The following is a 24,395-nucleotide window of genomic DNA, read 5'->3' as shown; positions in this document are numbered from 1 at the left end:
AAAAAAAAAAAAAAAAAAAAAAAAAAAAAAAAAAAAAAAAAAAAAAACCTTTGTATTACTTTAACATAAGGAAAATATCTGGAGTAACTAGAAAGTCCCAATGTCAGGCAGGCTTTGGGGTTACTTTGATTCAGTGGCTCAGCAATGTCACCAAAGACCAATTTTTTCCCATCTCTGTGCTTGACCTGCCCTGGTTCCAGCTCCCTTCCTTGTTAGGAGAGGGCTGCCCACAGATCTTTGAGCTCCAAGTTCATTTTACCCCTTTGAGAGTTAGGAAATACGGTCTCTTCTCTCTACCATGAGTCCCTGCTTTGCTCTGATTCACGTTGATTGACTCGAGCCTATTTTCTCTTAATCACCGTGGCAGAGAGTAAGATCAAGCTGGTTTGTTTGTGCTCATCATGGACAACCTGGGAAGCAGGGAGCGGGTTCAATCCCACCCAAAAGGTGGGAGAGGGTGGAATGGATGCTGGAGGGGCACATGAGCCGCGATGAATGAACATTAAACCCACGGGATTGAGAGGATTACACCAATAGAGAATTATGTGCAAAACCATCTCCCAGTACCTGATGTCCACGAAGCTTAAAAATAAGGCTTAAAAGGAAATTTTAAAAATCAGAGTCCAGAACAAACCTAAAATCAAGCAAATAAACCACAAAATAACCTGATATTAGAGTTCATGGACTCAAGAGAAATGAAAGGTGGGAGCCTTCTGGGGGACCTGGTGTGGTCAGTTGTCATTAATGTGGTGTTCTTTCTGTAATTTAGTTCCTCAGAATGCCTCTTTTATTCTCCTTGATCTTGTGAGAGGTTAAAAATTACACATTAAAAATTAAAAATAAGAGTGCCTAATGGGAATATTTGGAATATATTCTTTTTCCTTAGCTTTATTGTTGAAATCTCTAAAATTACACTATGTGTATCTTACAGTCCTGTGTGTGGCGGGGAAGTGTGGTGATCCCCTAGCTCTCGCCTAACCACACTGTCAATAGTATTTGTTCCTGATTTATGGGAGTGGTGTTATTAGCACTCACTGTGCAGTGGTCATTCATGTTGGGTCTATGCACTCAAGTACAGGATGGTTCCAGAGACCTTGGCCAACATCCAGAGGCCAGACGAGCATCATGTAGGGTTGTAAAGCTCATGTCTTTTCTAGGTTAGTTCTCATTCATGGGGCATGTGGGCAGAAGTCTTCTTTCCATTGTCTCTAAGCTGTCCCAGCATTTCTAGGAAGAACTTGTGGATGGCCGGGGAAGATCTACTCAGCTGAGTGTTTGCAGAAGGTTGTGGATGACTCATGCCTGAAGCACATTTTCTGTAATTCCCTCATCCCCTTCCCTGGGGACGTGAACAAAATCTCTAGAAGGTTTCAGGACCTAATGTTATAAGTATAAGCCACTATTTCAATGCCAAAAAGAGACCCTTAGTGTGAAACCTTTGGGGTTGGCCCCCTGCCTGGTTCCCCTTCAAGGTACAGCAATGACATCTGGGTAGCAGTTCCCTTCCTTACACTGACATGTTTTTCTGCTAACAAATGCAGCAAATAATATCGCCTTTCCAATGCAAAGTGACACTCTGATCTGAGGCAGCTTCAATTACATGTTGTTCCTCCAAGCCTCAGAGCCTCATCTTTTTCTCCAAAGACCAGCAAGAAAGGCATCAAATGCTTTAGCCTGAGGCAGAGGAAACCAGGGAGATCAAGACTGGATTCTTGGTGAAGCCCAGCTTGGTCCCCAGCTTCCCTCTCTGCCACTCCCATCCTGAGGCCCTTGGTGAGCTTATGTCACTCCACTCCTTGGCTTTAGCCTGTGAGCACTGTAGAGACAGAACTCATGCTCTCTCCCTCGGCTGTTGACAGGGTCTCTGGCTGAAGTTTGACTGCGAGCAGTGCAGGATCTGAACTCACATTGACTCTCCTCCTCTTCTCCACAGATCCGGGTGGATGGACCCAGGGGCAACGCTCTCCAGTATGAGACGGTGCAGGTGGTGGATCCTGGCCCAGTCCTCCGGGATATGGCCTTCTCCAAGGACCACGAGCAACTCTACATCATGTCAGAGAGGCAGGTAAGGCTCTTTGGGCTCTGCTAGACATTTGTCTTACAGCTAAATACTAGCCTGTGGCTCAGTACAAACCTTAGGAGGCCAGCTGCAGAGAGGTGATTTGATTTATTTGGCGCAGTGTGTATCTTTTCAGTTTTGCTGCCTGGGGACTGAGGCTTGGTGTTCTGAAACAGGAAAGAAACATTTAAAGTATCAAAATATTGAAGACTCTAGAACAAATCCACTAACTTCAAAATCATGTGTATACGCTCAGGGCCAACATTTGCTTTCTTTTGAAGAAACGTCATACAGATGTCCAAATTGTGGGTCCAGATTTCCCTATACAAAATGTGATCTCATACCAAAGTCACCTTCCGGCCCCCAGAAGCCTGTGGGAGGCAAGGATTTATTGCCAGAAGAGCCTAGTTAAGGGAACACCATGGTCAGGACCCAGAAAACAGAGTCTGTGTGGTGAGATATGATGAGGTAGGGCACGGCCTGAACTTTTGTGTGTACATACAACTCCTTGTGGAAACTCCAACAAATGCCACGGAGCCCGCCCGAGAAGAACAGATATGGTGCAGGTTTACTGATGCTGAGTAGGAAGTAGAAAACCTGGGCTTGGTTCTCAAACTGAGCTGAGAAGGAAGTAAGTTTTTATGGAGTCTCTGAGCTCAGGCCAGGAGTCATATATCTGCAGCAGGCAAAGGAAGGGGTTTCACCTTGGACATCCATGTATTTAAGGGTATTTCCTGGAGTCCTCTAATTCACTGCCTGGAGTGCTCCGCCTCACAACACACAGCCCACCCCAAGTATGGTGCAGCACCACCGTACCTCTGCCCTGTGGCCTCTGTGGAGGATGGGTCGTTCCCTAGAGCTGTCCCTCCAGCCCATGAATATGTATGCGTTAGCTCTGAGTGGCAGCAGCAGCCATGAGGGGCAGATCTCTCCTCTTTTTCATCCTCGTCAGCGTGGCCTGAACTCTCTGGAGGACCCTGCTAACAGAGTCTGGATTGTTCTGCCTGGACCCTCTCGGCATTGTGGGGGAGATGAATTCCACATTATGCCACCCACGGGGCTTGTGCATTATGCCTTAGCAGTCACAGGAGCTCTGCCCTCCCCAAGAGCTCGATGACATCTTCTCTTCGTGTCGGACTCCCCGTTCTCCCAACTTTAGCCACACTGGGACCCATTGTGCCCTGGTTGAGGCTGCCACGGCTTGGGAATGGTCTCATTCCCAAGGTGGGGTGGAAAGTGGAGTATTTTTTCCTCGGAGGAGAGACTACCAAGATGGAGCCTGCAGCTGGGCACAAGGCTTCCCATTTGTCTACATTCCTTGCTTTTATAACAGCTTCCAAACTCCCCACTCCCAGCCCACCTCTGAGGCCCTAGGTGCTGAGGGGAGGCAGCTTTCCTTGGTGGCATGAATCGTCTGGAGAAGATCCTCACAAGGCATTGAATATTCAGGATTTCTTACCTGATCTGAAAGCCAGCATTTCTGAACCTGGGACTTAAAACATAAGAGGACTTTCAAAGATGGAAAATATAAATGGAGCCAGGTGCAGTGTCTTGCACCTATAATCCCAGCTGCTTGGGAGGCTGAGGCAGGAGGATTGCTGGAAGGCCAGGAGTTCAAGGCCAGCCTAGGCAATATAGCAAGACTTCGTCTCTAAAAAAATAAAGAGAAATTTTTTAAAAAAGCATAAGCTGATAATATGAGTTATTAGCCCCCTCTGAGAACTGAGTCAGGATTCTGAGCATTACTCCTTCCCGGGAGGGGCCCTTCTGACTCCTTGTTCACCTCCTTGTTCTCGGCTATTTCCCCTTGGATGGGTAATGTGGTCAATACCCATTCAGGCTTGGCAATGAGGCACCCTGAGAACTCCATATTATGGGCACATTGGAAAGGAAGGCAGGAATGAATAGAGCCAGGGCATTCATCCATTCCAGGGCTGCTCCATGCAGATGGGGAGACTGGCCTGCCACCCAAATGACCATTTCAAAGCCCTAACACCTGGGCCGACAGTGGTCTCCACTGGACTTGTGGATTCTTGGTGGAGATTTGTAGAACAGTGCAATGATTAAGTCCGCAGGTGTTGCCATTGGAATGACTGAGCATGCATCTTAAATCTCATTTACTAAATGTAGTCTCTGATAAGTTCCTAACCTCCTTAAGATTCAGCATTCTTTACTGTCCTATGTAGGTGACAATAATATCAGATAGTTTTGTTCCAAGAATTGAATGAGATATGCATATAATAAACTTAGAACTATGGCTGGCACAGAGGGAGTGCTTGTTAAATGGAAAGACTCTTGTTTTTAGGACTCTGTGACAGGAGTTTCCAGACACTGTGCTTACGGTCAGGCAAGGACTGGTATTGAGATTCTAGATGGTCCATCTGGGTTGGAGCACAGCAGTCCAGGTGAGGCCAAGGTAGGCAGGGAGCAAAAATCCAGTCCCGGGGGAGAGCCCACGAGGAACCCAGGCCTACTTGACAGACTGGGCACGTGGAATAGAGCTCAGGGCCAAGCAGCTTGGTGAATACACCTAGGTATTTTCCAGACCCAGGGCATCAAGACTAATTCCAGCCTCCTTCAGGTAATGGGTCTCCCTCAGCCATGATGGGTCAGAACACTTTGCACACCGTGTCTGCGGGCTAAGGGCAGAGCTTGGCCATGATGTCAGCGTGGCCTGGAAAGCACTTTCCTTTCTTATCTGACTAATTTTTCCTTGTCCTTCAGAACTTAGCTTGACTGTCACATTCTTCACTGGGTTATTCCTGGCCTGCAGTTAGACAAGTCTGTAGTAGCCCTTGTCAGACCAGGCTGTGATGATGACTTCCTTGTCTCTGTTGCCACCAGCAGCTTGAGAGCATCCCATGCCTTGCCAGCCTAAATCTCACTTAATAGGCCCCTCATAATTTTTTGATGAATGAGTCCCCAGTGCCTTCATTGAACCAGAATTGGAAGAGAAAGGTGCCAACACAGATAACCTATTGCTTCAGTTAATTTCAAAGCTCAAACTTAAGTAACTGAAAGACTAACTGAAGCCTGATCTTACTCTCTGCCACAGAGAGTAAGGGTGGGATTGAACCCACTCCCTGCTTCCCAGGTTGTCTGTGATGAGCACAAACAAACCAGCCTGATCGTACTCTCTGCCACAGAGAGTAAGACGGAAAGAGAGAATTTCAGATAAAGGAAGCACCTCCTGTGTGTCAGTAATCTATCACTTGTATTCATTGGCTAGGGCTACCATAACAAAATAGCACAGACTGGGGAGCTTAAACAACAGAAATTTGTTTTCTCCCAGCTTTGGATGTTGGAAGTCCAGGATCACAGTGTCAGCAGGGCTGTTTTTTCTGAGGCCTGTCTCCCTGGCTTGCAGATGGCTACCTTCTCACTATGTTCTCACATGGCCTTTCCTCTGCCAGCAAAGCCCTGGTGTTTCTCTGTGTGTCCTACTCGCCTCTTCTAAGAGCACCAGTCAGATTGGATTAGGGCCTCTTTCTATCAGCCTTATTGTAACATAAACAGCTTGATATGGTTTTGCTGTGTCCCACCCAAATCTCATCTTGAATTGTTGCTCCTGTAATTACCCCGTGTCATGGGAGGGACCCTGTGGGTGGTAATTGAATCATGCAGGCAGGTCTTTCCCATGCTGCTCTCATGACAGTGAATACATTCCATGAGGTCAGATGGTTTTCTAAGGGGAGTTCCCCTGCACATGCTCTCTTGCCTGCTGCCATGTAAGACATGGCTTTGCTCCTCATTTGCCTTCCACCATGATTGTGAGGCCTCCCCAGCCATGTGGAACTGTGAGTCCATTAAACCTTTTTCCTTTAGAGATCACCCAGTCTCAGGTGTATTTTTATTAGCAGAGTGAGAACAGACTGATACACACCTTTTTGAAGAACCCATCTCCAAATACAGCCATATGCTGAAGTGCTGAAGGTTAGGGCTTCAATGTGTGAGTTTTGGGGAGAAACAATTTAGCCCGTTACATCACTGTCATGACTTTTGCCCTGTCCTATTATTTTACATTATGTTTTTGTTTTAACTTACCGTTTCAACTTGGATACCTACTTTAACTGTCTCTTAAATAGTATTATTATGGATCTAACACGTCAGTCATATATAATATGACTAATGTACTTACAAATCAAACAGAACTATTAAAATTATTAAAACTCCGTGTCTGCATCCACACATAATCTATCTGTGTGTTGCTTTGGGAATCACTGATATATTGGCTGTAGCTGGGTTTTGACGTCTGAAGACCTAGATTCAAGACCCAGACCTATCCTCCACTGGCTGATGACCCTGGACAAGTCAATCAGCTTCTTTGAGTCTCACTTTTCTCATCTGTAAAATGAAGATAATCATGATAATCTTCTTCCATCAAAGAGCTCAAATAACACAAGAGACACATCTAGTAACTTTCAGATTGTTATTTTTTTTTTCTTCATGTGAAGTGAAGACCTAAATATTCCTGAAAGATGTGAGTTAACAACATTACATACCAATAAGTTAGTCCAGGGGTCAACAGACTTTTTCTCTAAGGGGTCAGATAGTGAATAGTGTAGGGTTTGTGGACCATATGGTTTCTGTTGCCATTATTCAACTTTGCTGTTGTAACACAAAAGCAGCCATAGATAACATCTAAACAAATGGGGACGACTATCTGCCAGTAAAACTTTGTTCACAAAAACAGGTGAAGAGCAGTGGTTTTGCAATCTCTGAGTCAGTCCTATAATGAAAATGTGTTAGATGATGACCCTGGCATTGGAGATGGTGGAGTTACTGTGTACAGGTCACTCAAAGAAGTGTGGGGAGAAAATTCCTCAGCCTATTAGAATGAACCCCAGCGCCACATGTCCAACTTCTGCCTGACATCTCCACTTGGACATCTGGTAGATACCTTCACTTAACATGTCTAAAGCCAAATTCCTCATCGACCTTCCCAGCACTTCTCACCTGTAGTCTTCTCTATCTCAGATGGTAGGGATGATGGCAGATGATGGCAACTATGCCATTCAAGCTAAAAATCTTAGAGTTATCTTTGATTCCTTTCTTTATCCCTTACCCCACATCCAGTATGTCAGGAAATTCTACGAACTCTACAGAATATTTCCAGAATATGGCTATTTCTCACCACTTCATTGTTACCTACCTGGATTGAACCCCCATGGTCTCTTGCCTGAATATTCGCAATAGCCCTCCAGCTATTCTCTCTGTTTCCACCTTCGTCTTTCCAGTCTTTTCTCCATGCAGCAGTTAATCTTCAAAAGTTTGAGTTAGATAGTGTCATTCCTCTGTTCAGATCCTTTCAATGGCCAAAGTGCCTGTGAAGACCCACAGGGCCTTATATGCTCTGTCCTCATGAGATGTCCAAGCTCATCACCTGCCACTCTCCCACCTCCCCTACTCTGCAGGGCCAGGGTGGGAGAGAGTGCCCTGGACACAGAGATGTCCTCTGTGATGCTCCTGCAATATGGCAGGCTCCTGCTTCAGAATCTTTGTCCTGGTTGTTCCCCTTTGCCTGGAATTCTCTGGAGGTATCTGCCTCCCCTGAGTACTACAGGTAAAACACTAGATTGCCTTCCACCCACACTCATAAACTCCCAATCTCCTCTCCTGGGTCTGTTTTTATCCATTGCACTTAGTCTCTTCTTATTTGCTATATGATTCTTATAATTGTTCTGTATTATATGTCTTCCTCATTTAAAATGTAAACTCCAAGAGAATATAAATTTTTGTTTTTTAGTCTTTTTAGCTTACTTGCGTATCACAGACCCCCGGAACAGCACTGACATCTAATAAATACTCAATACACATTTGTTGAATGAGTGACTGAATGGATCTGAGCTCAAGAGAGCTGTGGTTTCAATTCTGCTGCTCTGGCTGCTCCTATAACTGAAGACTAAAATCTACCATGAAACATACTAGCATCTGTATTCCCAGATCTTAGTGGAAGAGTGTCCTAAACATATGGTAGGGTGGCAATCTGGATGATAATCCAAGAGGTTTATATTGGATTGAAGGACACATTTTCTAACAGGGATCACTGTATAAAAAACTGGTGGTAGAAAATGGTGTGCTTTATGCTGTCCATTCTTACATACCAGCCTCTCTCTTCTCTGATCTTTTTGGGATCTGCAGCAGGGCAGTAGCCTAAAGGACCTTTTGGTCCTGGTGTTGTGTTCAATACAATGATAGGTGATATGGCTTGGCTGTGTCCCCACCCAAATCTCATCTTGAATTGTAGCTCCCATAATTCCCAAGTATTGTGGGAGGGACCTGGGGAAAGATAATTGAATCATGGGGGTGGTTTTCCCCTTGCTGTTCTCATGTAGTAAATAGATCTCACAAGATCTGATGGTTTTATATTTGCTTGGCTCTCATTCTGTCTTGCCTGTCACCATATAAGATATGCCTTTCCCCTTCTGCCATGATTTTGAGGCCTCCCCAGCCACATGGAAATCTGAGTTCATTAAACCTCTTTTTCTTTATAAATTACCCAGTCTCAGGTATGTTTTTATCAGCAGCATGAAAACGGGCTAATACAACAGGTAAAGAGAGAGCAGAGATGAGCAACTGAATCAGGAGGCTTGTGAGTGCTTTCCAAGTTAATAGAATGGGTGTTCATGGACCCCTCCTACCATCAGGGGCATCTCATCACTCTCAGCATAAGGCCCAAGCTCCTGGCATGGCCCTCAGACCCATCCTGTGGCTCCTCTCCACCTCTGCAAGCTCATTTTCTGGCCCTGGCCCCTGGCTCTCTGTGCACCAGCGAACAGGCCTCCATCTGTCCCTGAGCCTAGCTCCTTCCTGCTGCAGAACTTGCATGCTCACTGTTTCCTCTGCTGTGACAACTCTCTGGCTTTTCCTGTGGCTGATTCCTCCTCATGCCTGGGGTTTTTGTTCAAATATCGTGTCCTCAGAGAGGTCTCCACTGGCCACCCTACATAAATGTCCCTCATCCTGGCATCTTGACTTCTTCCTATTAAGTGTTTTTGTTTACTCACTTCTGCCCACCACAGTATGAAAATTACCTGTTTATTTCCCATCTCTATGCATTAGCATATAAGTTCCTGGAGGTCAGGGACCTTGTCTCTCTTGTGTCTAGCAGGTAGAGGAAGACCTCATCCAGAGAAGGGGCCAGGTATATTCTTGTAGAGTTAGTATGAGTGAATGAGCTTTGGACTTCATCTCTCTGTGATGAAGAGCAGCCTTTCTTTGAAAGCACTCTAATTTTGGTGAGGCTGGGACCTCCGGCCTGGAGATGATGCCTGAAGACTTAAATAGAGATAGCAGGATTCTGAGTTTTGTTAAGAACCAGATAAATGTGATTCAGTCAGCAACCCAGCAAGCTCTAGGGTGTTACCTCTGCCCCTGAGGAATGTTCCTCTTTATCATTTGGTGGGCAGCAGCTGCTCTCTCTTCTAAACACTCCTTCATCCCTTCTTGTCCCTAGTTTCTTTGTGGACGGAGATGCTGGTCTCTGCCACCTCCAGCCTCCCTCTGATTTATCTGATACCACACTGGGGGACACAGAGTGCAGAAAAGAGGCATTTGACAGTCAGGGGAAATATTTCACATCACATTTTAGTAGCTGAGAAATAGTTAATGAATCCATAGTTGAAGAAGTATCCAGAGAGATCAACTAACTTTGACTCCCCACCACTGTTTGAAACTCTCCTTGGGGCCGAGTGTGGTGGCTCAGGCATGCAATCCCAGCACTTTGGGAGGCAGAGGCGGGCAGGTCATCTGAGGTTAGGAGTTCGAGACCAGCCTAGCCAATATGGTGAAACCCCATCTCTACTAAAGATACAAAAAGTCAGCTGAGCCTGGTGGCACGCACCTGTAATCCCAACAACTTGGGAGGATGAGGCAGAAGAACCACTCCAACCTGGGAGGTGGAGCTTTCAGTGAGTTCAGATCACGCCACCGCACTCCAGCCTGTGTGACCTAGTGAGACTCTGACTCAAAAAATAAATAAATAAATAAACAAACTCTCCTTGGGTTCCAGTGTTCCTCATTCCATATGCTGAAAGAGGCCAGCTCTTGGCATGTGGTAGGATGAATGGATGGTAAAGTGGATGAATGAATGGCCAGCTCTTGACATGCAGGGTAAGGATTATATGACTAATGGAGGTAGAGAATGGAGTATGTGTGTGTTTCTCTGTGTGTGTGTGTACACATGTGCATATCTCTGCACACAAATGCTACAATTTTCTGGCTGTGTCACCCATTCCCTCAGCACCTCTTTCATTCAATATTCAACAAATGTTTACTGAGCACCTGCTCTGAGCCAAGCATTCTTCTAGGTTACCAGGAATTCCATGGGGAGCAATACAAAGTCCTTATCCTTATAGGCCTTACATTCTGGGCAGAGAGAGAGCTAGTGAATGAGAGAATGAGGGAATGAATGAATGGCTTAGATCAGGTAATAGTGAACAGAGTGAAAAATTAAACCGACTCAGGTGGAATATGGTGATGTCCAGAAGAGTGGAGGTGAGTGCCCTTTTAAAGACAATTGTCAGGGAAATTCTCCAAGGAGGGAACTTTTGAGCAAAAAGCAGAAGAGAGTGAAGTGGTGCGAGGGGATTGTCTGGGCAGAAGTGGTCTAGGCGGAGGGAACAGCAAGCACAGAGGCCAGAGACGGGCAGGTGACTTGTGTTTTTGAGGACACCAGACGGGCTACCAGGAGGGGAGAAAGGGGAAGGTGGTGAGTGAGGCAGCTGAAGACAGAGGCCAGCTCAGGTCACTCCAGCCTCCATGTGCACCTGTGAAATGGGGATTTAGTAAACAGTATTGATCTCCTGGAGTGAGCGAGGATTCAATGAGATATTCCAGGTAAAAGAGCTTAGGTCAGAAAGGATATTCAGCAAACGTTAGCTATTAGATTATTTGCAAATTATATAGTTCTGCAGGCTGGATATGGTTTCTCTTATCACAGACGCGTGGGTCCCTGTGTGAGCTCATGCAGCAAGTGCCGTGTTCTGTGTACACTTCTGCTTGGAGTGTATGAGTGTGCACTGTGAGGTGTCAGTGTCATTTTGTCATGATTTAACTGTCTCTTTCAGAGCCATGTTACATTTCTGTCTCTTTTCTTTCTTCTGCATGATTCTGAATCTCTCTCTGCTGTGTGTGCACATGCACACCCACCCCTTCCCCTGTGTCTATCCCTGTCTGTGTTTCTCTGTTAGCCTCCTTGCTTTGTGTGTGCATGCCTGTGTATGAGTGTGGTGTGTATTTACTAAAATTCCAGTAACCCCGAGGGAATGTGTATACACACTGAAACCAATGTGATAAAAACCTGCCAAGCCAATGGGCAGGAGGTGAGAGGAAATGTCAGTGAGGCAGATAAATGAGAAGATGAGGTGGCAAAGCTGGGACAGTCCTTGTTCTTGGGTGCCCTGGAGTGACCCCCACCAGGGGAGAAGCGGCTGTCCCCCAGACAAGGCGAGTATTTTCTTTGATAGGCCCAGAGGAAGTGGCAGATTTCTCAATGAATTTCAATGTCGCTGCCTCTCCACATACCAGCCCTTGCCTGCCTGGAAGCCAGAAGCCTCAAACACACATTTCTGCTTTGGGGATCTGTTTCAGCCGTGTTTGGACCAAAGCCATCTTTTATGATGTCCTTTGTTTTACTGACTCCTCTTCACAGTGGGTCTGCTTCCAGGTGCTGGGGGACTCTTGCAGCCTGTCCTCCTGAGCTGCTGGTGCTCAAGTCCTTGCTATAAAGCAGGATGCGAACGCCTGTGGGGTCTGAGGAGGTGGGCCTGGAGGTGAGTCCCCTGCCCATAGGCATTGCCCAGGATGGCAGCCTTGCCTGGCTCTTTCCAGCATAAACTAGTAGTGAAGTGGCGAGGGCCACCTTGCTTTATAGCATATTACTCAGGCCTGATTCATTCATTCATTCAGGAAACACAGACCAACCTGGGCAACATAGAGGCACACTGTCTCTAATTTTTTTTTTTTTTTTTAATTCGCTGGACACTGTGGCTCATACCTGTATTCCCAGCACTTTGAGAGGCCAAGGTAGAAGGATTCGTTGAGGACAGGAGTTTGAGACCAGCCTGGGCAACATGTCAAAACCCCATCTCTAGAAAAAATTTAAAAATTAGCCAGGTGTGGTGGTGTCCACCTGTAGTCCCAGCTACTCAGGAGGTTGAGGCAGGGGGATCACTTGAGCCTAGGAGGTTGAGGCTGCAGTGAGCCGTGGTCATGCCACTGCACTCCAGCCTGGGCAACAGAGGGAGATGGCTTCTTTAAAAATACAAATAAATAAAAATAAAGTTTTTTTCAAAAAGAAACATTCTGTAAGCTCTCTCCTACTATGTGCCAAGTACCAGTCAAGGCATTGGGAATACAACCATGAAGAAACAGTGACATATCCCTATGATTTTAGCAAAAGGAAGCAGCGAAGAAGGAGCCAACCTAAGAAATAATCAGAGACTATTTATGGTGATAAACACTCCAGGAAAAGGAAATCAAGTGGATTAAGTAGAGTCAAGATCCTTGTGGGGGCAAAAGGGTTGCATTTTCAAATAGAGAGGTCAGACGGGCATACAAGAGGAGAAGGGGAGGCCTGTCCAAGTTGTCCTGTCCCTTTCCTTCTTCTGTTTATTTGCAAGTTCTTTGTTTGGGGTTGTGAAATTGAAAGATGGTGAAGCTAGCCTCTCTGGAGGGTAGAAGTGAGAGGAGGCATCCTGATTGTTTTTTACCATGCTGTGAGCTTCAGAAGGAGCCATAGTTCAATGGGGAGGTGGTACCATGGTCTAAGAAAGGGCGGCATTGCTTGGGGCTTGGGACCCTGAAGTGGATGGTGCCTCCACCAGGGACCCCCGTGTGATGAAGGAGTCATTACTGTTTCTTTGTGCCTCAGTGTCCGTCCCTGTCTCCACCCTGCCTCCCAGGATGTTCTGAGGGAGGTGACGTGAAGTCTGGCAGTCTGGGAGGTCTATAGACATTGATTTGGTAGAAGATGCTGTTGTGAAGATACTTTCTCCAGCCAAAGGTGTTGGGCTCCTGTGAAAGTAATTCCTATTCTCAACACTGGGTCTGCGGGCATGTCTCACGTGAGGTGCACTGGATGGTGATGCAGCCGTCTCTCTGCCATCCTGTCTGCTCCTGCAGGGGCCAAGCTGTACACTCCAGTTAGTGTTTGGATGGCTGACACAGTGACAAGACCATGTGGACGTTTGCTCCTGGCACCCAGGCTGGCCTGTGTCTGATAGCTCCTGTGAGAGCGAAGTTGAAGCACAGAGCTGAGGAATGAGTGACAGGAAATGGAGCCACCTCAGACATTCACAAAAACAGAAAAGCTGTCTCAGTGTTTCACCCAATTTCACTCAGGTGGGAGCCTTCCCATTTGTCTGGAACAGATTCTGAAGGTTCCAGAATGTCATTATTGAGATAGTCCCACTTCCCACTTCATTCTCAGTCAAGGTACAGGATGTCTCCATTTTACCACAGCAGAAATGGAGGAACCAGAGGCGAAGCGACTTCCCTCCCTCATTTCCTATGGTCAGTAGGTGCTGAATTGTCCACTGCACCCTAAAACCTTAGGCCTGGAAAATGCTGCTGGCGTATCTGGTGCAACACACTCCTGCTGCACTTTCCTTCTGCGATCAGTGTGGAAACTGAAGCACAAAGGAGGGAGCAGGTCATCCAGAGTCAACAGCAGTTTGGCAGAGGAGCTGAGCTTGAATCCAGGGTTCAGCTCCTTCTGCAGTGCCTTCCCCAGCCCCCTCTTCCAGTGAGAAACAGGGAGCTCTCTGTGAGAGGAAGAGATACTATTCATCGTCTTGATTTCCCAGTAAAAAGTGATGCACCCACTCTCAGATGTCGGAACCAGCCCTAGAAGGCAGAAGGACTCTCTGGGGATGGGGTAATGGAGCAGTGCAGGTGTGATCAGAACTCAGAACCCACCTCGGCCCCATGAAGGACGTCCCTTGGTTTACTTCTCCTTTGTTGTAGCCTGACACAAGGTGGGACAAGAGCCCCTTTGCAACCTTTATGGCATCTTGGGGTACATGGAGCCCTGGGAAGCACCAGCCCCACCTCACAGAGGGAGTAGGCAGGGAAGCAGCCCATCACTCCCACTGTTCTTTTCTGACAGACGTGTTACTACATGGTCACTGGTGTAGGCAAAAGTCTCTGACATCTGAGTATGATCACCACAGTGGCCTGGCATCTCTCAGACAGACCATGGGGGTGACCAGAAAGCACAAGCATGTGCAGGATGGAGGCCACAGGGGGGTCATTAATAGACCACAGACTTGGCTTTTCATACCTGTCCTTAGTACTCACCAGCTGTGCCACCTGGAGTCACTCACTCGAGCAGTTCATGCTTTGGTTTCTTATGTAGAAAATGAAAGTGATGATAACTCTCTTTCAGTGCTTTTAGGATTGAAGTTAATATATGTAAAGTGCCTAGCATGTAGTAGGAAGTTGTGGTTGCTGTCATCATTATCATTATTCTTATTACTATTAGAAAATGTATTGTTAATCCTAGCACTTTGGGAGACTGAGGCGGGCAGATTCCCTGAACTCAGGAGTTTGAGACCAGCCTGGACAACATGGTGAAACCCCGTCTCTACTGAAAATACAAAAAGTTAGCCAGGCCTTATGGTGTGTGCCTGTAGTCTCAGCTACCTGGAAGGCTGAGGCATGAGAATCACTTGAACCCAGGCAGCGGAGGTTGCAGTGAGCCGAGATCATGCCACTTTACCGCAGCTTAGGTGACAGAGTGAGAATCTATGTCCAAAAAAAAAAAAAAAATTCTTGTTAGGGGCAGGGAAGCCTGGACAAACCACTGCTTGGTGGCTAAAGGTCAATCAAGCTCCAGGTACCAGCTACCCAGGATTCTGTGCTTCCCCTATCTATCTCAAAGTCCCTGGAAAGTACTCAGGCAGACACCCCCTTCGTAGTAAGGAGCACTGCCTTCCAGGGGATGGGGGGCCTGGGAGGCTGCGGTCTCCCACCCTAATCAGAGAGAGCTATGTTGCCTCTGGATTTTTCTCTGTAACTCTGCTTCCACTCTGGGGAAGAAGTCTGAATCCATTTGAGTCCAACTTCATTGGATATATGAAGTTATCACAGATTGGGCAGCTGAAGAAACTTTTGGTCCCTCATCTTCCAGGACTTCTAGAACAGAGGGAAAACTGGCTCATTTTCCTTCTTTCTGCCCCACAATAGAGAAGAGCTATGATGTGGAGGTAGAGCAGGGGTGGGTGAGGGAGGATGTGGAGCAGAAGGAAAGCTGAGGAAACCCAAGGGCCAGTGGTTAAGGAAAGCGCTGGCAGCTCTCTAATGCTGAACTCCATTAAGCATCTGTCTCCGGCAGTTGCCCTGACAGTCACAGCGCCTTCTCCTAACTTAGTGCCGGTGTCCTGGTACTTTTGGGGCACTCTAAGTGCCATTTTTAAAGACAACCACCCATCATCGTCCACTTAGCAGTACATAAGGAGACTCCACAGGGTGGATAGACAGGACTAGGGCTGCTTCGCTTCCAGCTTCCAGCTCCTCTCCCACCATGTCTGTTTAGTAAGCGCCACTGCATGCCCCGCACAGAGCCAGTCCCTGTGCACAATCAGAGAAGGGCCGAGGGAAGGCTCTGTTCTGGAAGCTCTGCAGTGGTAAAGTGAGAGCAAACTCCAGCTTGAAGCGTGTTGAAATTTGAGCGTGGTCCTACTGTGGGAATTGCTCCAGAAACACAACTTTCTTGTGGAGTTAGGGATCAGGGAAGAAAAAGACGTCAGTTTGAAGGGTACATTCTTCTCACGCTTTTGAGTGAGGTCATTACAAGGACTCTGGTCTGGAGGCTGGAGCCTTTGGGGTCTTTCTTAAGACTACCACTGATCTTCACTTGTGGGTGGGGGGTGGGCCTTGACCACCTCACCCCTCTCAACAGGCCAGGTATTGGTAGAAGTTGACTCACATCGTTCCAACCCACTTCCCTGTTCCCTAGGGATGGTATCCTAATGGAAATGGTTAAATTCCATGAGCACTGATTGACTTGCTTTTGAGTTCTGTGAAAAACAGACCAGAAATGTTGATACTTAAGTAAATTTTACACTCCGTTTGAATATCAATGGGACGTTTTCAAAAGTAAATAGATGCACATTAATTTATGCCCTTGTTCGAGATGACTAGTTAGCATTAATGATGTCACATGACTTTATTAAATGCAATATAGGTATAAAAGGGTAAATGACAAATGGCATTTATTTACATATATGAGTCTTTCAAGTGCATTTCAGATATTACAAGCAGACAATGGAGACATCAATTTGAAACTGACTCAGAGACGTATGCGATGGTTTTGAAGATAGGCACAATGGCTGAGGGGAGATTATCTGAATACTTATTTAGACAAAGTCCAGAAAAACAATGAAGGGATGGAGGAACGGGTAGAGAATATATCCTTCTCCAAAAGGATTCCAGCTGATGCCGAAGGCTATCCAGTTACAAGCTGTATGGCTTGAAGGTGGGTCAGGGCTAGAATCACAACTCTGCTGCCAGATTCTGGCACTGCCACTTGGCTTTGGACAAGTTATTTAATCTTCGGATATTTCAGTTTCTTCATTGGCAAAATGGGAATATCCTAATGCCCACTGGCTGGGTGGTTACAATGAATAAATAAGAAAGTGCACATAAAATTCTTAGTGCATTGCCTGGCACATAATGACGACTCAGGGTTAGCTTTCATCTCTATGATTTTCAGTATGCTGGTGACTATTACAAGAATGTCTATGTTTCATTGAAAAAAACCACCTATGCCAGGTGTGGTGGCTCACTCCTGTAATCCCAGCACTTTGGGAGGCTGAGGTGGGCAGATCATCTGAGGTCAGGAGTTCAAGACCAGCCTGGCCAACATGATGAATCTCCGTCTCTACTAAAAATTCAAAAATTAGCCAGGCGTGGTGGTATGTGCCTGTAGTCCCAGCTACTTGGGCAGCTGAGGCAGGAGAATTGCTTGAATCTGGGAGGGGGCGGTTTCAGAAAAGAAAAGAAATAAAGCCACCTGTAATATTTTTCTTCCAACATTCATAAACTCACTCTTGTATCCTCTGGGGCATTTTAGGTTTTTTTGGCACCAAGAGTGACAGAGAGCAGACCAGGAGGACTCCATCGGCCCCACTCCCAGTTGGCTGTGGCCTCATAGTCTGAGTCCGCAGGTTCCAAGGCCCTTTGGGTGTTCTAGTGGACTGAGGTGCCCAACCCCCTTCCTTGAGACATGGCCTTTGGCTAGGGCCACTACTCACACCTGAGATCACCTTCAGTGGGAGAGGAAGGCCCTCTGGAGAAAGTTTTATTCCCTCAAAGCACCTTTTAATCCACAGGCTGGGAGGTAAATGTTCACTTTCATTTAAGTGTGGGGCTCTAAAGAGACAAATGATATTCTTGTGAAGCTTGACATGTGTAGACCTCCCACTAGTCCTTGCCTTGGTCCAGATTTAAGCATGTTAGTCCAGCATTTCCCAAACTTTATTTCTTAGAACCAAAATTCTGCAGGATTTTTTTTTTTTAAAAAAACAAAAGCTTTCTTTAGTCAAATATGTTTGAGAAGATCTGAGTTGAGCAGATATATAGATATACAGAGATTTTTAGAGATAGGCTGTCACTCTGCCACCCAGGCTGGAGTACAGTGGTGCCATCATAGCTCACTGTAACCTTGAAGTCTTAAGCCCAAACAATCCTCCCACCTCAGCCTCTGGAGTAGTTGGGACCACAGGTGCCATTTCTCTCTAAGCTAAATTTTTAAAAATTTTGTGTAGAGATGAGGTCTTGCTGTGTTGTGCAGACTGGGCTCCGTCTGGGCTTAAGTGATCCTCCTGCCTTGGCCTCCCACAGCACTGGGATTATAGGCATGAGGCACTGTGCCCAGCCCTTGAGTTAAGTGGATATCTTGACTATAGCGTTTTATAGTGCATTTAATATGCTAATGGATATTATGAATCTCTGAGCTGTGAGTGGGATGACAAATGACAAATGTAGGAAGTAGTATCTCCCAAAGTCATTTGGCCACAGAACTCACGTTACCAGGAGTACCTAGAATGATCTGTGCATTGTGGAACCTTCACTGGGAAAGACTTAACTATCTTTTCCCAGCTCTCCTGGTTTTCTCTACCTTTTCCTTGGCCAGTCTCTCTGGCTGTAGGCCTGACCCCAGTTACTCTTTTGTGTGTGTGCTGTTCTGTCATGAGCACAGGCCGAGTTCTTCTTGGTCTTCATTCTTGCGATTTGGGGAAAGGAGAGTTCTCTTCATCAATCTCAGGGTTACTCCTTGAAGTCCGGGCAGCTGTTGCCTTTGAGTCTAACTGACGTCTGGCTCGCTCATGCTCACACAAATGCCTAGGATCGTATCTCTCTATCCTAGGTCTGTGGAGCCTTCCTCACCTCTGAGCTTAGTTCATGATCTCAGTCTCTAATTCACTGTTCTTTTCTAAAAGGCACACATTTTATTACTATTATTAAAAGTTTACCTCCTACTGCTGCCAGTTACATAGTTCTCAGTGAGAACTCATGTATCACTTTGCATCTTCTCAGATGTTCTTAATTTACGAGCCATTGTTTATTGTCAAATATTTATTACTCTGTCTTCCACAATTAAAGTTGAATGCTAACTGGGCATGGTGGCTCATGCCTGTAATCCTAGCACTCTGGGAGGCCGAGGCTGGTGAATTGCTTGAACGCAAGAGTTCAAGGCCAGCCTGGGCAATGTGGCGAAACCCTGTCTCTACAAAAATTAGCTGGGTGTGGCGGTGAGCGCCTGTAGGTCCCAGCTACTTGGGGGGCTGAGGTGGGAGGGTCACTTGAGCCCAGGAGATTGAGCCTGCAGTGAGCTGTGATGGTGCCACTGCACTCCAGTCTGGGTGACAGAGCAAAACCCTTTCTCAAAAAATAAATAAATAAAATAAAATTGAATGCTGATGACCCAATATCCCCAACTTCACAGTAATCTAGGGGAAGCTATTTATTTAGTGTTTTGTTACAGAATATCAGAGACCAAACTCTAAAACACTAAGCTCCCTTTTGCCTCTTTAGTGTTATGCATTTTGATGCCAAGGGCTGCTAAGAAGGTACACTCTCCAATGGAGCAAAGGGGAAACTGTTAGAACTACTGCTGTTTTTTTTTTTTCTGAGGCAAGGTCTGGCTCCATCACCCAGGCTGGAGTGCAGTGGTACAATCGTGGCTCACTGCAACTTCTGCCTCCCAGGTTCAAGCCATCCTTCCACCTCAGCTACCCAAGTAGCTGAGACTACAGGTGTGCATCAGGGCATACAGGGTAGTCTCAAGGCATCACCACGCCCAACTAATTTTTGTATTTTTTGTAGTGATGGGGTTTCTCCATGTTGCCCAGGCTGGCCTCAAACTCATGAACTCAGGCGATCCACCTGCCTTGGTCTCCCAAAGTGCTGGGATTACAGGAGTGAGCCATTGCACCTGGCCTATAACTTTAAAAAAAAAAAAAAAACATTTATTTAAAAGAAGAAATCTGGTTTTACTTGTGTTCAATATAGAGTTGATGCTAGCTAGTGTCTGCCTCCCTTGCTCTATGCATCAGTCATTCGTGCATTAGAGAGGCACAGAGATGCTGGGAACCCTACATCTTGGGGGGCTTGACACTGGCATCCTCGCTGGCTGAGTCAGTTTCAACATACTACAACAAATTTGCAATTTATGTGTGACAGATATTATCAATGTTATAAAAACAATCCTTTAAATAAAATCTTTATAATACTTTGCAATGATGTACAAGTGACCACGGAAATTTTTTGTGCAACACAAGAGGTCTGCTGCTTACGGAAACATAATAATTAATCATTTTTCTTTTAAAAGAACCAAAATGTTCCACATTTGCTGATCTTTTCACTTCTAACAAGCAGCTGTCAGGGTATGCCACTTTGCTGGTAACTTTGAAAAAACAAACACATAATCTTTCCCTCCAATATAAAGGTAATACATTCAAAATGGGTAAGAAAGTAAGTACTTTCAGAAGGATTTATGGCATGGGGAGATCATTTGGGGAGAAAAGAAAAATGTTTGGAAATATTTTCATCATTATGTGATTTTGTTGCCGATAATGAGTAAATGTGACACCTTAAAAATTCATATCTTAAAACTTTTAAAACTTGGAAACAGAATCTCCTACCTGCTTAAAAATCTTCCAAATGAAGAGTTTCAGAGAATTTTGACCCCTTTGTTTAAAAAGTATAAAAATTCAGTGCCCTCCAATTAGTTGAAAGAGCTGATTGACATCAGAGAAGATGGAAATCTAGTAGCTGAATTTCAACAACAGTTCTTCACATAATTGGTGCATGAGACTGAAAAAGAAAACTATCTTGATTTATTCAGCATAGCCAACAATGCACTTTTCTGCATCTCTGCATCTATGTGAGGTGTCCTTTTCAGTTATGACAGCCATTAAAACAAAGTATGGAAATAAATTGAACCTTAGACCTTAGAGCCTTGTATCACTAAGTGCTAAATGAATGTGTTAAACAATAATAAAACCAATTCCAGCACATCACTCTTACCATTATAATAATTTTCTTGGTGATAGTAAAATGTTTTGTATCACTCCTTTATACAATCAAATACAAATTCAGATGCTATTTTATCTTTATCTCACTTCACTTCCTAATTTTTTAAAGGTTTGATAGTGCTATGATGCTAATGAGCAGAGCATATATATTGTTTGTAAATAAATATATGTGTATTGTAGATGCATGCTCAAAGAATTTTTTTACTATGAAGTGTGCAGTCAAAATCAGTTAGAGACCTCTGGCTATTGGAGTATGTAAACGTGCAGCTTCTTTATAAATTAACTTTACCTCAATCTCTGAATTTCACTTTTCTGTTACCTTATAAAACAATCTCTTTTGTACCAAGAGTTGGTTGTGTAGACTCAGCTCAAAGTCTATAGAACCCACGGTGCAAAGGAGTGGGTAGAGTGGGTGTGGTCAGTTTCTATTCCTTGGTAATCTACCCAGTGCCTTCTAGACTTTTCTTTTCCTGAGGAATAGATGGAAGATTCTCTCTGAGAGTCACTGTAGGAATTTGAGATGGTGCTGACAGATATGAAATCCCCAGACAGGCAGAGAGCATTATCAAGGCTATGGCCGTTAATGCTGGCAGGGAAGATTCTTGTATAAATGTGGCCAGAATGACTGTGGAGCTTGAGAGCAGTTTTCACGGATATGAATCTGTCAGCACAGGGTTTGCCTTTTCTCATTATGTCTCCCATTTCTCATTCATTTCTCCCTTTTTCTCATTTAATTTCCATTTTTTTCTTTATCCTCTCCACTTTTTTTGGTATTTCTCCCAGCTTCTTCCTTATTTTTATCTCAGTCTCTCGATCTCTTGTCTCATTCTTTGTCTCCACGTTCACCTTCCATTCTCCCAGCCTTTGAGGAGGGAAGGGGAGCTGGAATAGGGTCAAGCTGGTGTTTTTCAAACTGCTGGTCATGACACATTAGTGGGTTGAGAAATCAATTTAGTGGGTCATGAAACCAATTTAAAGGGTCATGACCAGAATTTTATTTTAATGGAATAGAATAAAGTCAAATAGAATAGCGGCCATCAAACATAGTAAGGATAACTACTATTTGTGAAACTATATATGGACATGTATGTATGCCCTGAGTTGCAATGTAAAACATATCTATTTCCATGAGTCATGGTCAAAATGAAAGTCACTAACCTAGGGAAGAATGCCTTGTATAATCTGGCAATATGTTGACTTCAGCTTTGGGCATCTGGCTCCCATTTCAAGCCATGCTAATGTCATCATCTCTCCCTCCACCAGTTTTTAAGTGATTTCTCAATCTTAACAACTTGCCTTCTACAGTTATTTGTTGACGGTTTACTGTGGTGGCTATGGAGCAGCAGGTAAAGTATTAAACACAGAGTAAAGCTAACTGGATTCAAGTTCTTGACTTGTGAGACCATGACTTCCAAGTCTCAATTTTCTCTCTTTTTTCTTCATTGAGACAGGGTCTCACTCTGTTGCCCAGGCCGAGTGCAGTGGTATGATCATGGCCCACTGCAGCCTCGACCTCACCAGGCTCAAGCAACCCTACCACCTCAGCCTCCCAAATAGCTGAGAACTATAGGCACATACCATCATGCCTGGCTATTCTTTGTTTTAAATTTTTGATAGAGATAGGGTCTCACTATGTTGCCCAGGCTGGTCTCAAACTCCTGAATTCAAGTGATCCTTCCACCTTGGCATCCCAAAGTGCTGGAATTACAGGTGTGAGCCACCATGCCCAGCCTTAATTTTCTCATGTGTAGAGCAGATCAGTGCTTTCCAACCTGTCAGTATGTTAAGACACACATGGAAAATGAATGTATTTGTGTAGCTAGCCCGAGTGATGGAGGTCCGCTAATGACCAGAGGGAATGAGGTATTTTCCAGCTGCCCCAATGGCTGAAAGTTTCACTTTGGTGGCACACCTTGGCCCATCACAGTGTGCACCACTCACCAGTCAGGAAGCACTTTCCAGCTGACCACAATGGACTCTGTAGGTCTAGAAATCTTTGTCCCTGTAACTTTGTGCATGTGTCTTCATGCTAGAACATCCAAAGACGCACAAGACAAGCTCTATACCCTCTGGGAGCTTACTATTCAGTCATTGTTATCACCACCTGCAGTCTGCAAGAGACACAGTGTGGTACAGCCAGCTGTGTCACGATCAGCCTTCCTTTGCAGTGGCCTCTCCTTGCCTGAAGCCCTGACATGTGAAAGTTTCTTTTATCTCCTTGGGAGCTGAATACAACCCCTGAACTACCTTGTAGTCTTGATATTTCTTAGTTATAGACATAAACCTCAGGCAAATCAAGATGAGAGGGACAGACTCCAATGGTTCTCCAAATACCAGATTCTTCTGCATTCACTGTGAGCATCGAAGGGGAAAAAACTAATTACTACCTTTCTAAAGAGCTGAGCATGGGTGGATATGCCCTTGATAGTGGCCAGCAGATATGCTTCTTGCAAACCATTCTCCCCATGCAGCCGCTGGCAAGTGTCTCTCCTAGGGCCTTTGCTGCCCTGAGGACCCCTGCCTCGGGCCATTAGTGAAGAGGCTGGTCATTATTAACTAGTTGGCATTGACTGATGACATGAAGGCTTTTTGTGGCCATGCATGGGCTGGTGGTAGGCACTTAGTTGACCCTTGGAATTTGGAGCTTATTCTGCCATGAAAACAAAGAAATAAAGAAATGAACAGAAGCCTCCCATAGTTAGACATACTGGTTGGAGACAGCCCAACAGCCTGAGCTGCCCCCATCCAGAAGAATCTACCTCCCAGTCCCTTGTCTCAGGCTCTGGCACAGCCCCTCCTCAGGCCTCTAAAATGAGAAGGCAGATTCTTTCCCTTTTACTGCCCTCTGAAGTCTGGTGCCATGCAAAAAGATAGTGTCTGTGCAATATCTTACACACTGGAGAAAATTCTGAAATTCAGGTTGTATGTAAGAGGCTATTTCTTGACATGTGTTCATAGAACAGATTGTATGTTATTTGGCCACAGGAACTTTCTGCATAGAAAATAACTATTTTCACATGTTCTACATTTGTGTACTTTGTCAAGTCGTATTTGGTATTTTTAAAAAGTGAGGTACACTTGTTATTAATTGACATCCTTCTAACTCAATTCAGCAGGCACTATTTTTCACCCAGTAGAGACACTGGCAAGCAACAATCCCAATCTGATCAACCACCTGGTTTTGGAAATAAAGTTATATTGGAACTTGGTCACACCCATTCATTTACATGTGTGGTCTACGGTTGCTTTGGCCACAACAGTAGAGTTGCATAGTTGAGACAGAGACCATATGGCCTCTGCAAAGTCTTAAATATATATACTATATGCTATCTGGCCTTTCTTAGAAAACAGCGTGGTTTCTCCTGCCCTGCTAGGTATTAAGCCTCAAGGTCAGGGAAGAAAAGGGGTAGGAAACAAACAAGTCTATGGCAAAGTCCTTGTCCTAAGAGAGGTTACAGGTTTATTGGAGAGAAGAGTCTGAAACACAAAGCATAAACTGCCAACAGTTTCTCATTTTCTGGGCAGCCACATGGTGTGTGTCCTCCCTCCTGAGCCTCTGCTTTCATCCTGCCATCTGTTCAGGACACCATGGGACTCATCTCCCCGGGGAAATCCTATGTGTGATTCAAAGCCTGTGTCCTATACTGAGTCATCCTCACACTCATCCTCTAGGCTGCACTCTCCTGCAGGGCAGACACCAGGGCTTATAATTGGCTTGCAGCCCTCACGGGACCTGCATGGTGGTTGGTGCCGTGCCGATACTCATAAGCATCTGGTGCATTTAAATGAATCTT

At 45.3% G+C, this 24,395-nt stretch overlaps 1 protein-coding gene across 2 annotated transcripts in view; it reads left to right on the top strand.

Moving 5' to 3' along the window:
- PLXNA4 (plexin A4) overlaps nt 1-24,395 on the top strand; it is a 449,834-nt gene that overhangs the window by 276,756 nt on the left and 148,683 nt on the right. Inside the window, exon 3 of one of the 2 annotated variants that reach the window (XM_023207833.1) lies at nt 1,934-2,065. In XM_023207833.1, coding sequence (XP_023063601.1) covers nt 1,934-2,065 — 132 coding nt within the window. The remainder of the gene's footprint in view (nt 1-1,933; nt 2,066-24,395) is intronic. The other variant, XM_023207834.1, reaches the window with a different exon arrangement.

The sequence above is a fragment of the Piliocolobus tephrosceles genome, chromosome 8 (assembly GCF_002776525.5).
Source record: "Piliocolobus tephrosceles isolate RC106 chromosome 8, ASM277652v3, whole genome shotgun sequence".
In the NCBI taxonomy this organism is placed as follows: Eukaryota; Metazoa; Chordata; class Mammalia; order Primates; family Cercopithecidae; genus Piliocolobus; species Piliocolobus tephrosceles.
Note: the sequence above shows the minus strand (reverse complement) of the source record. Positions and strands in the feature narration are given on the sequence as shown.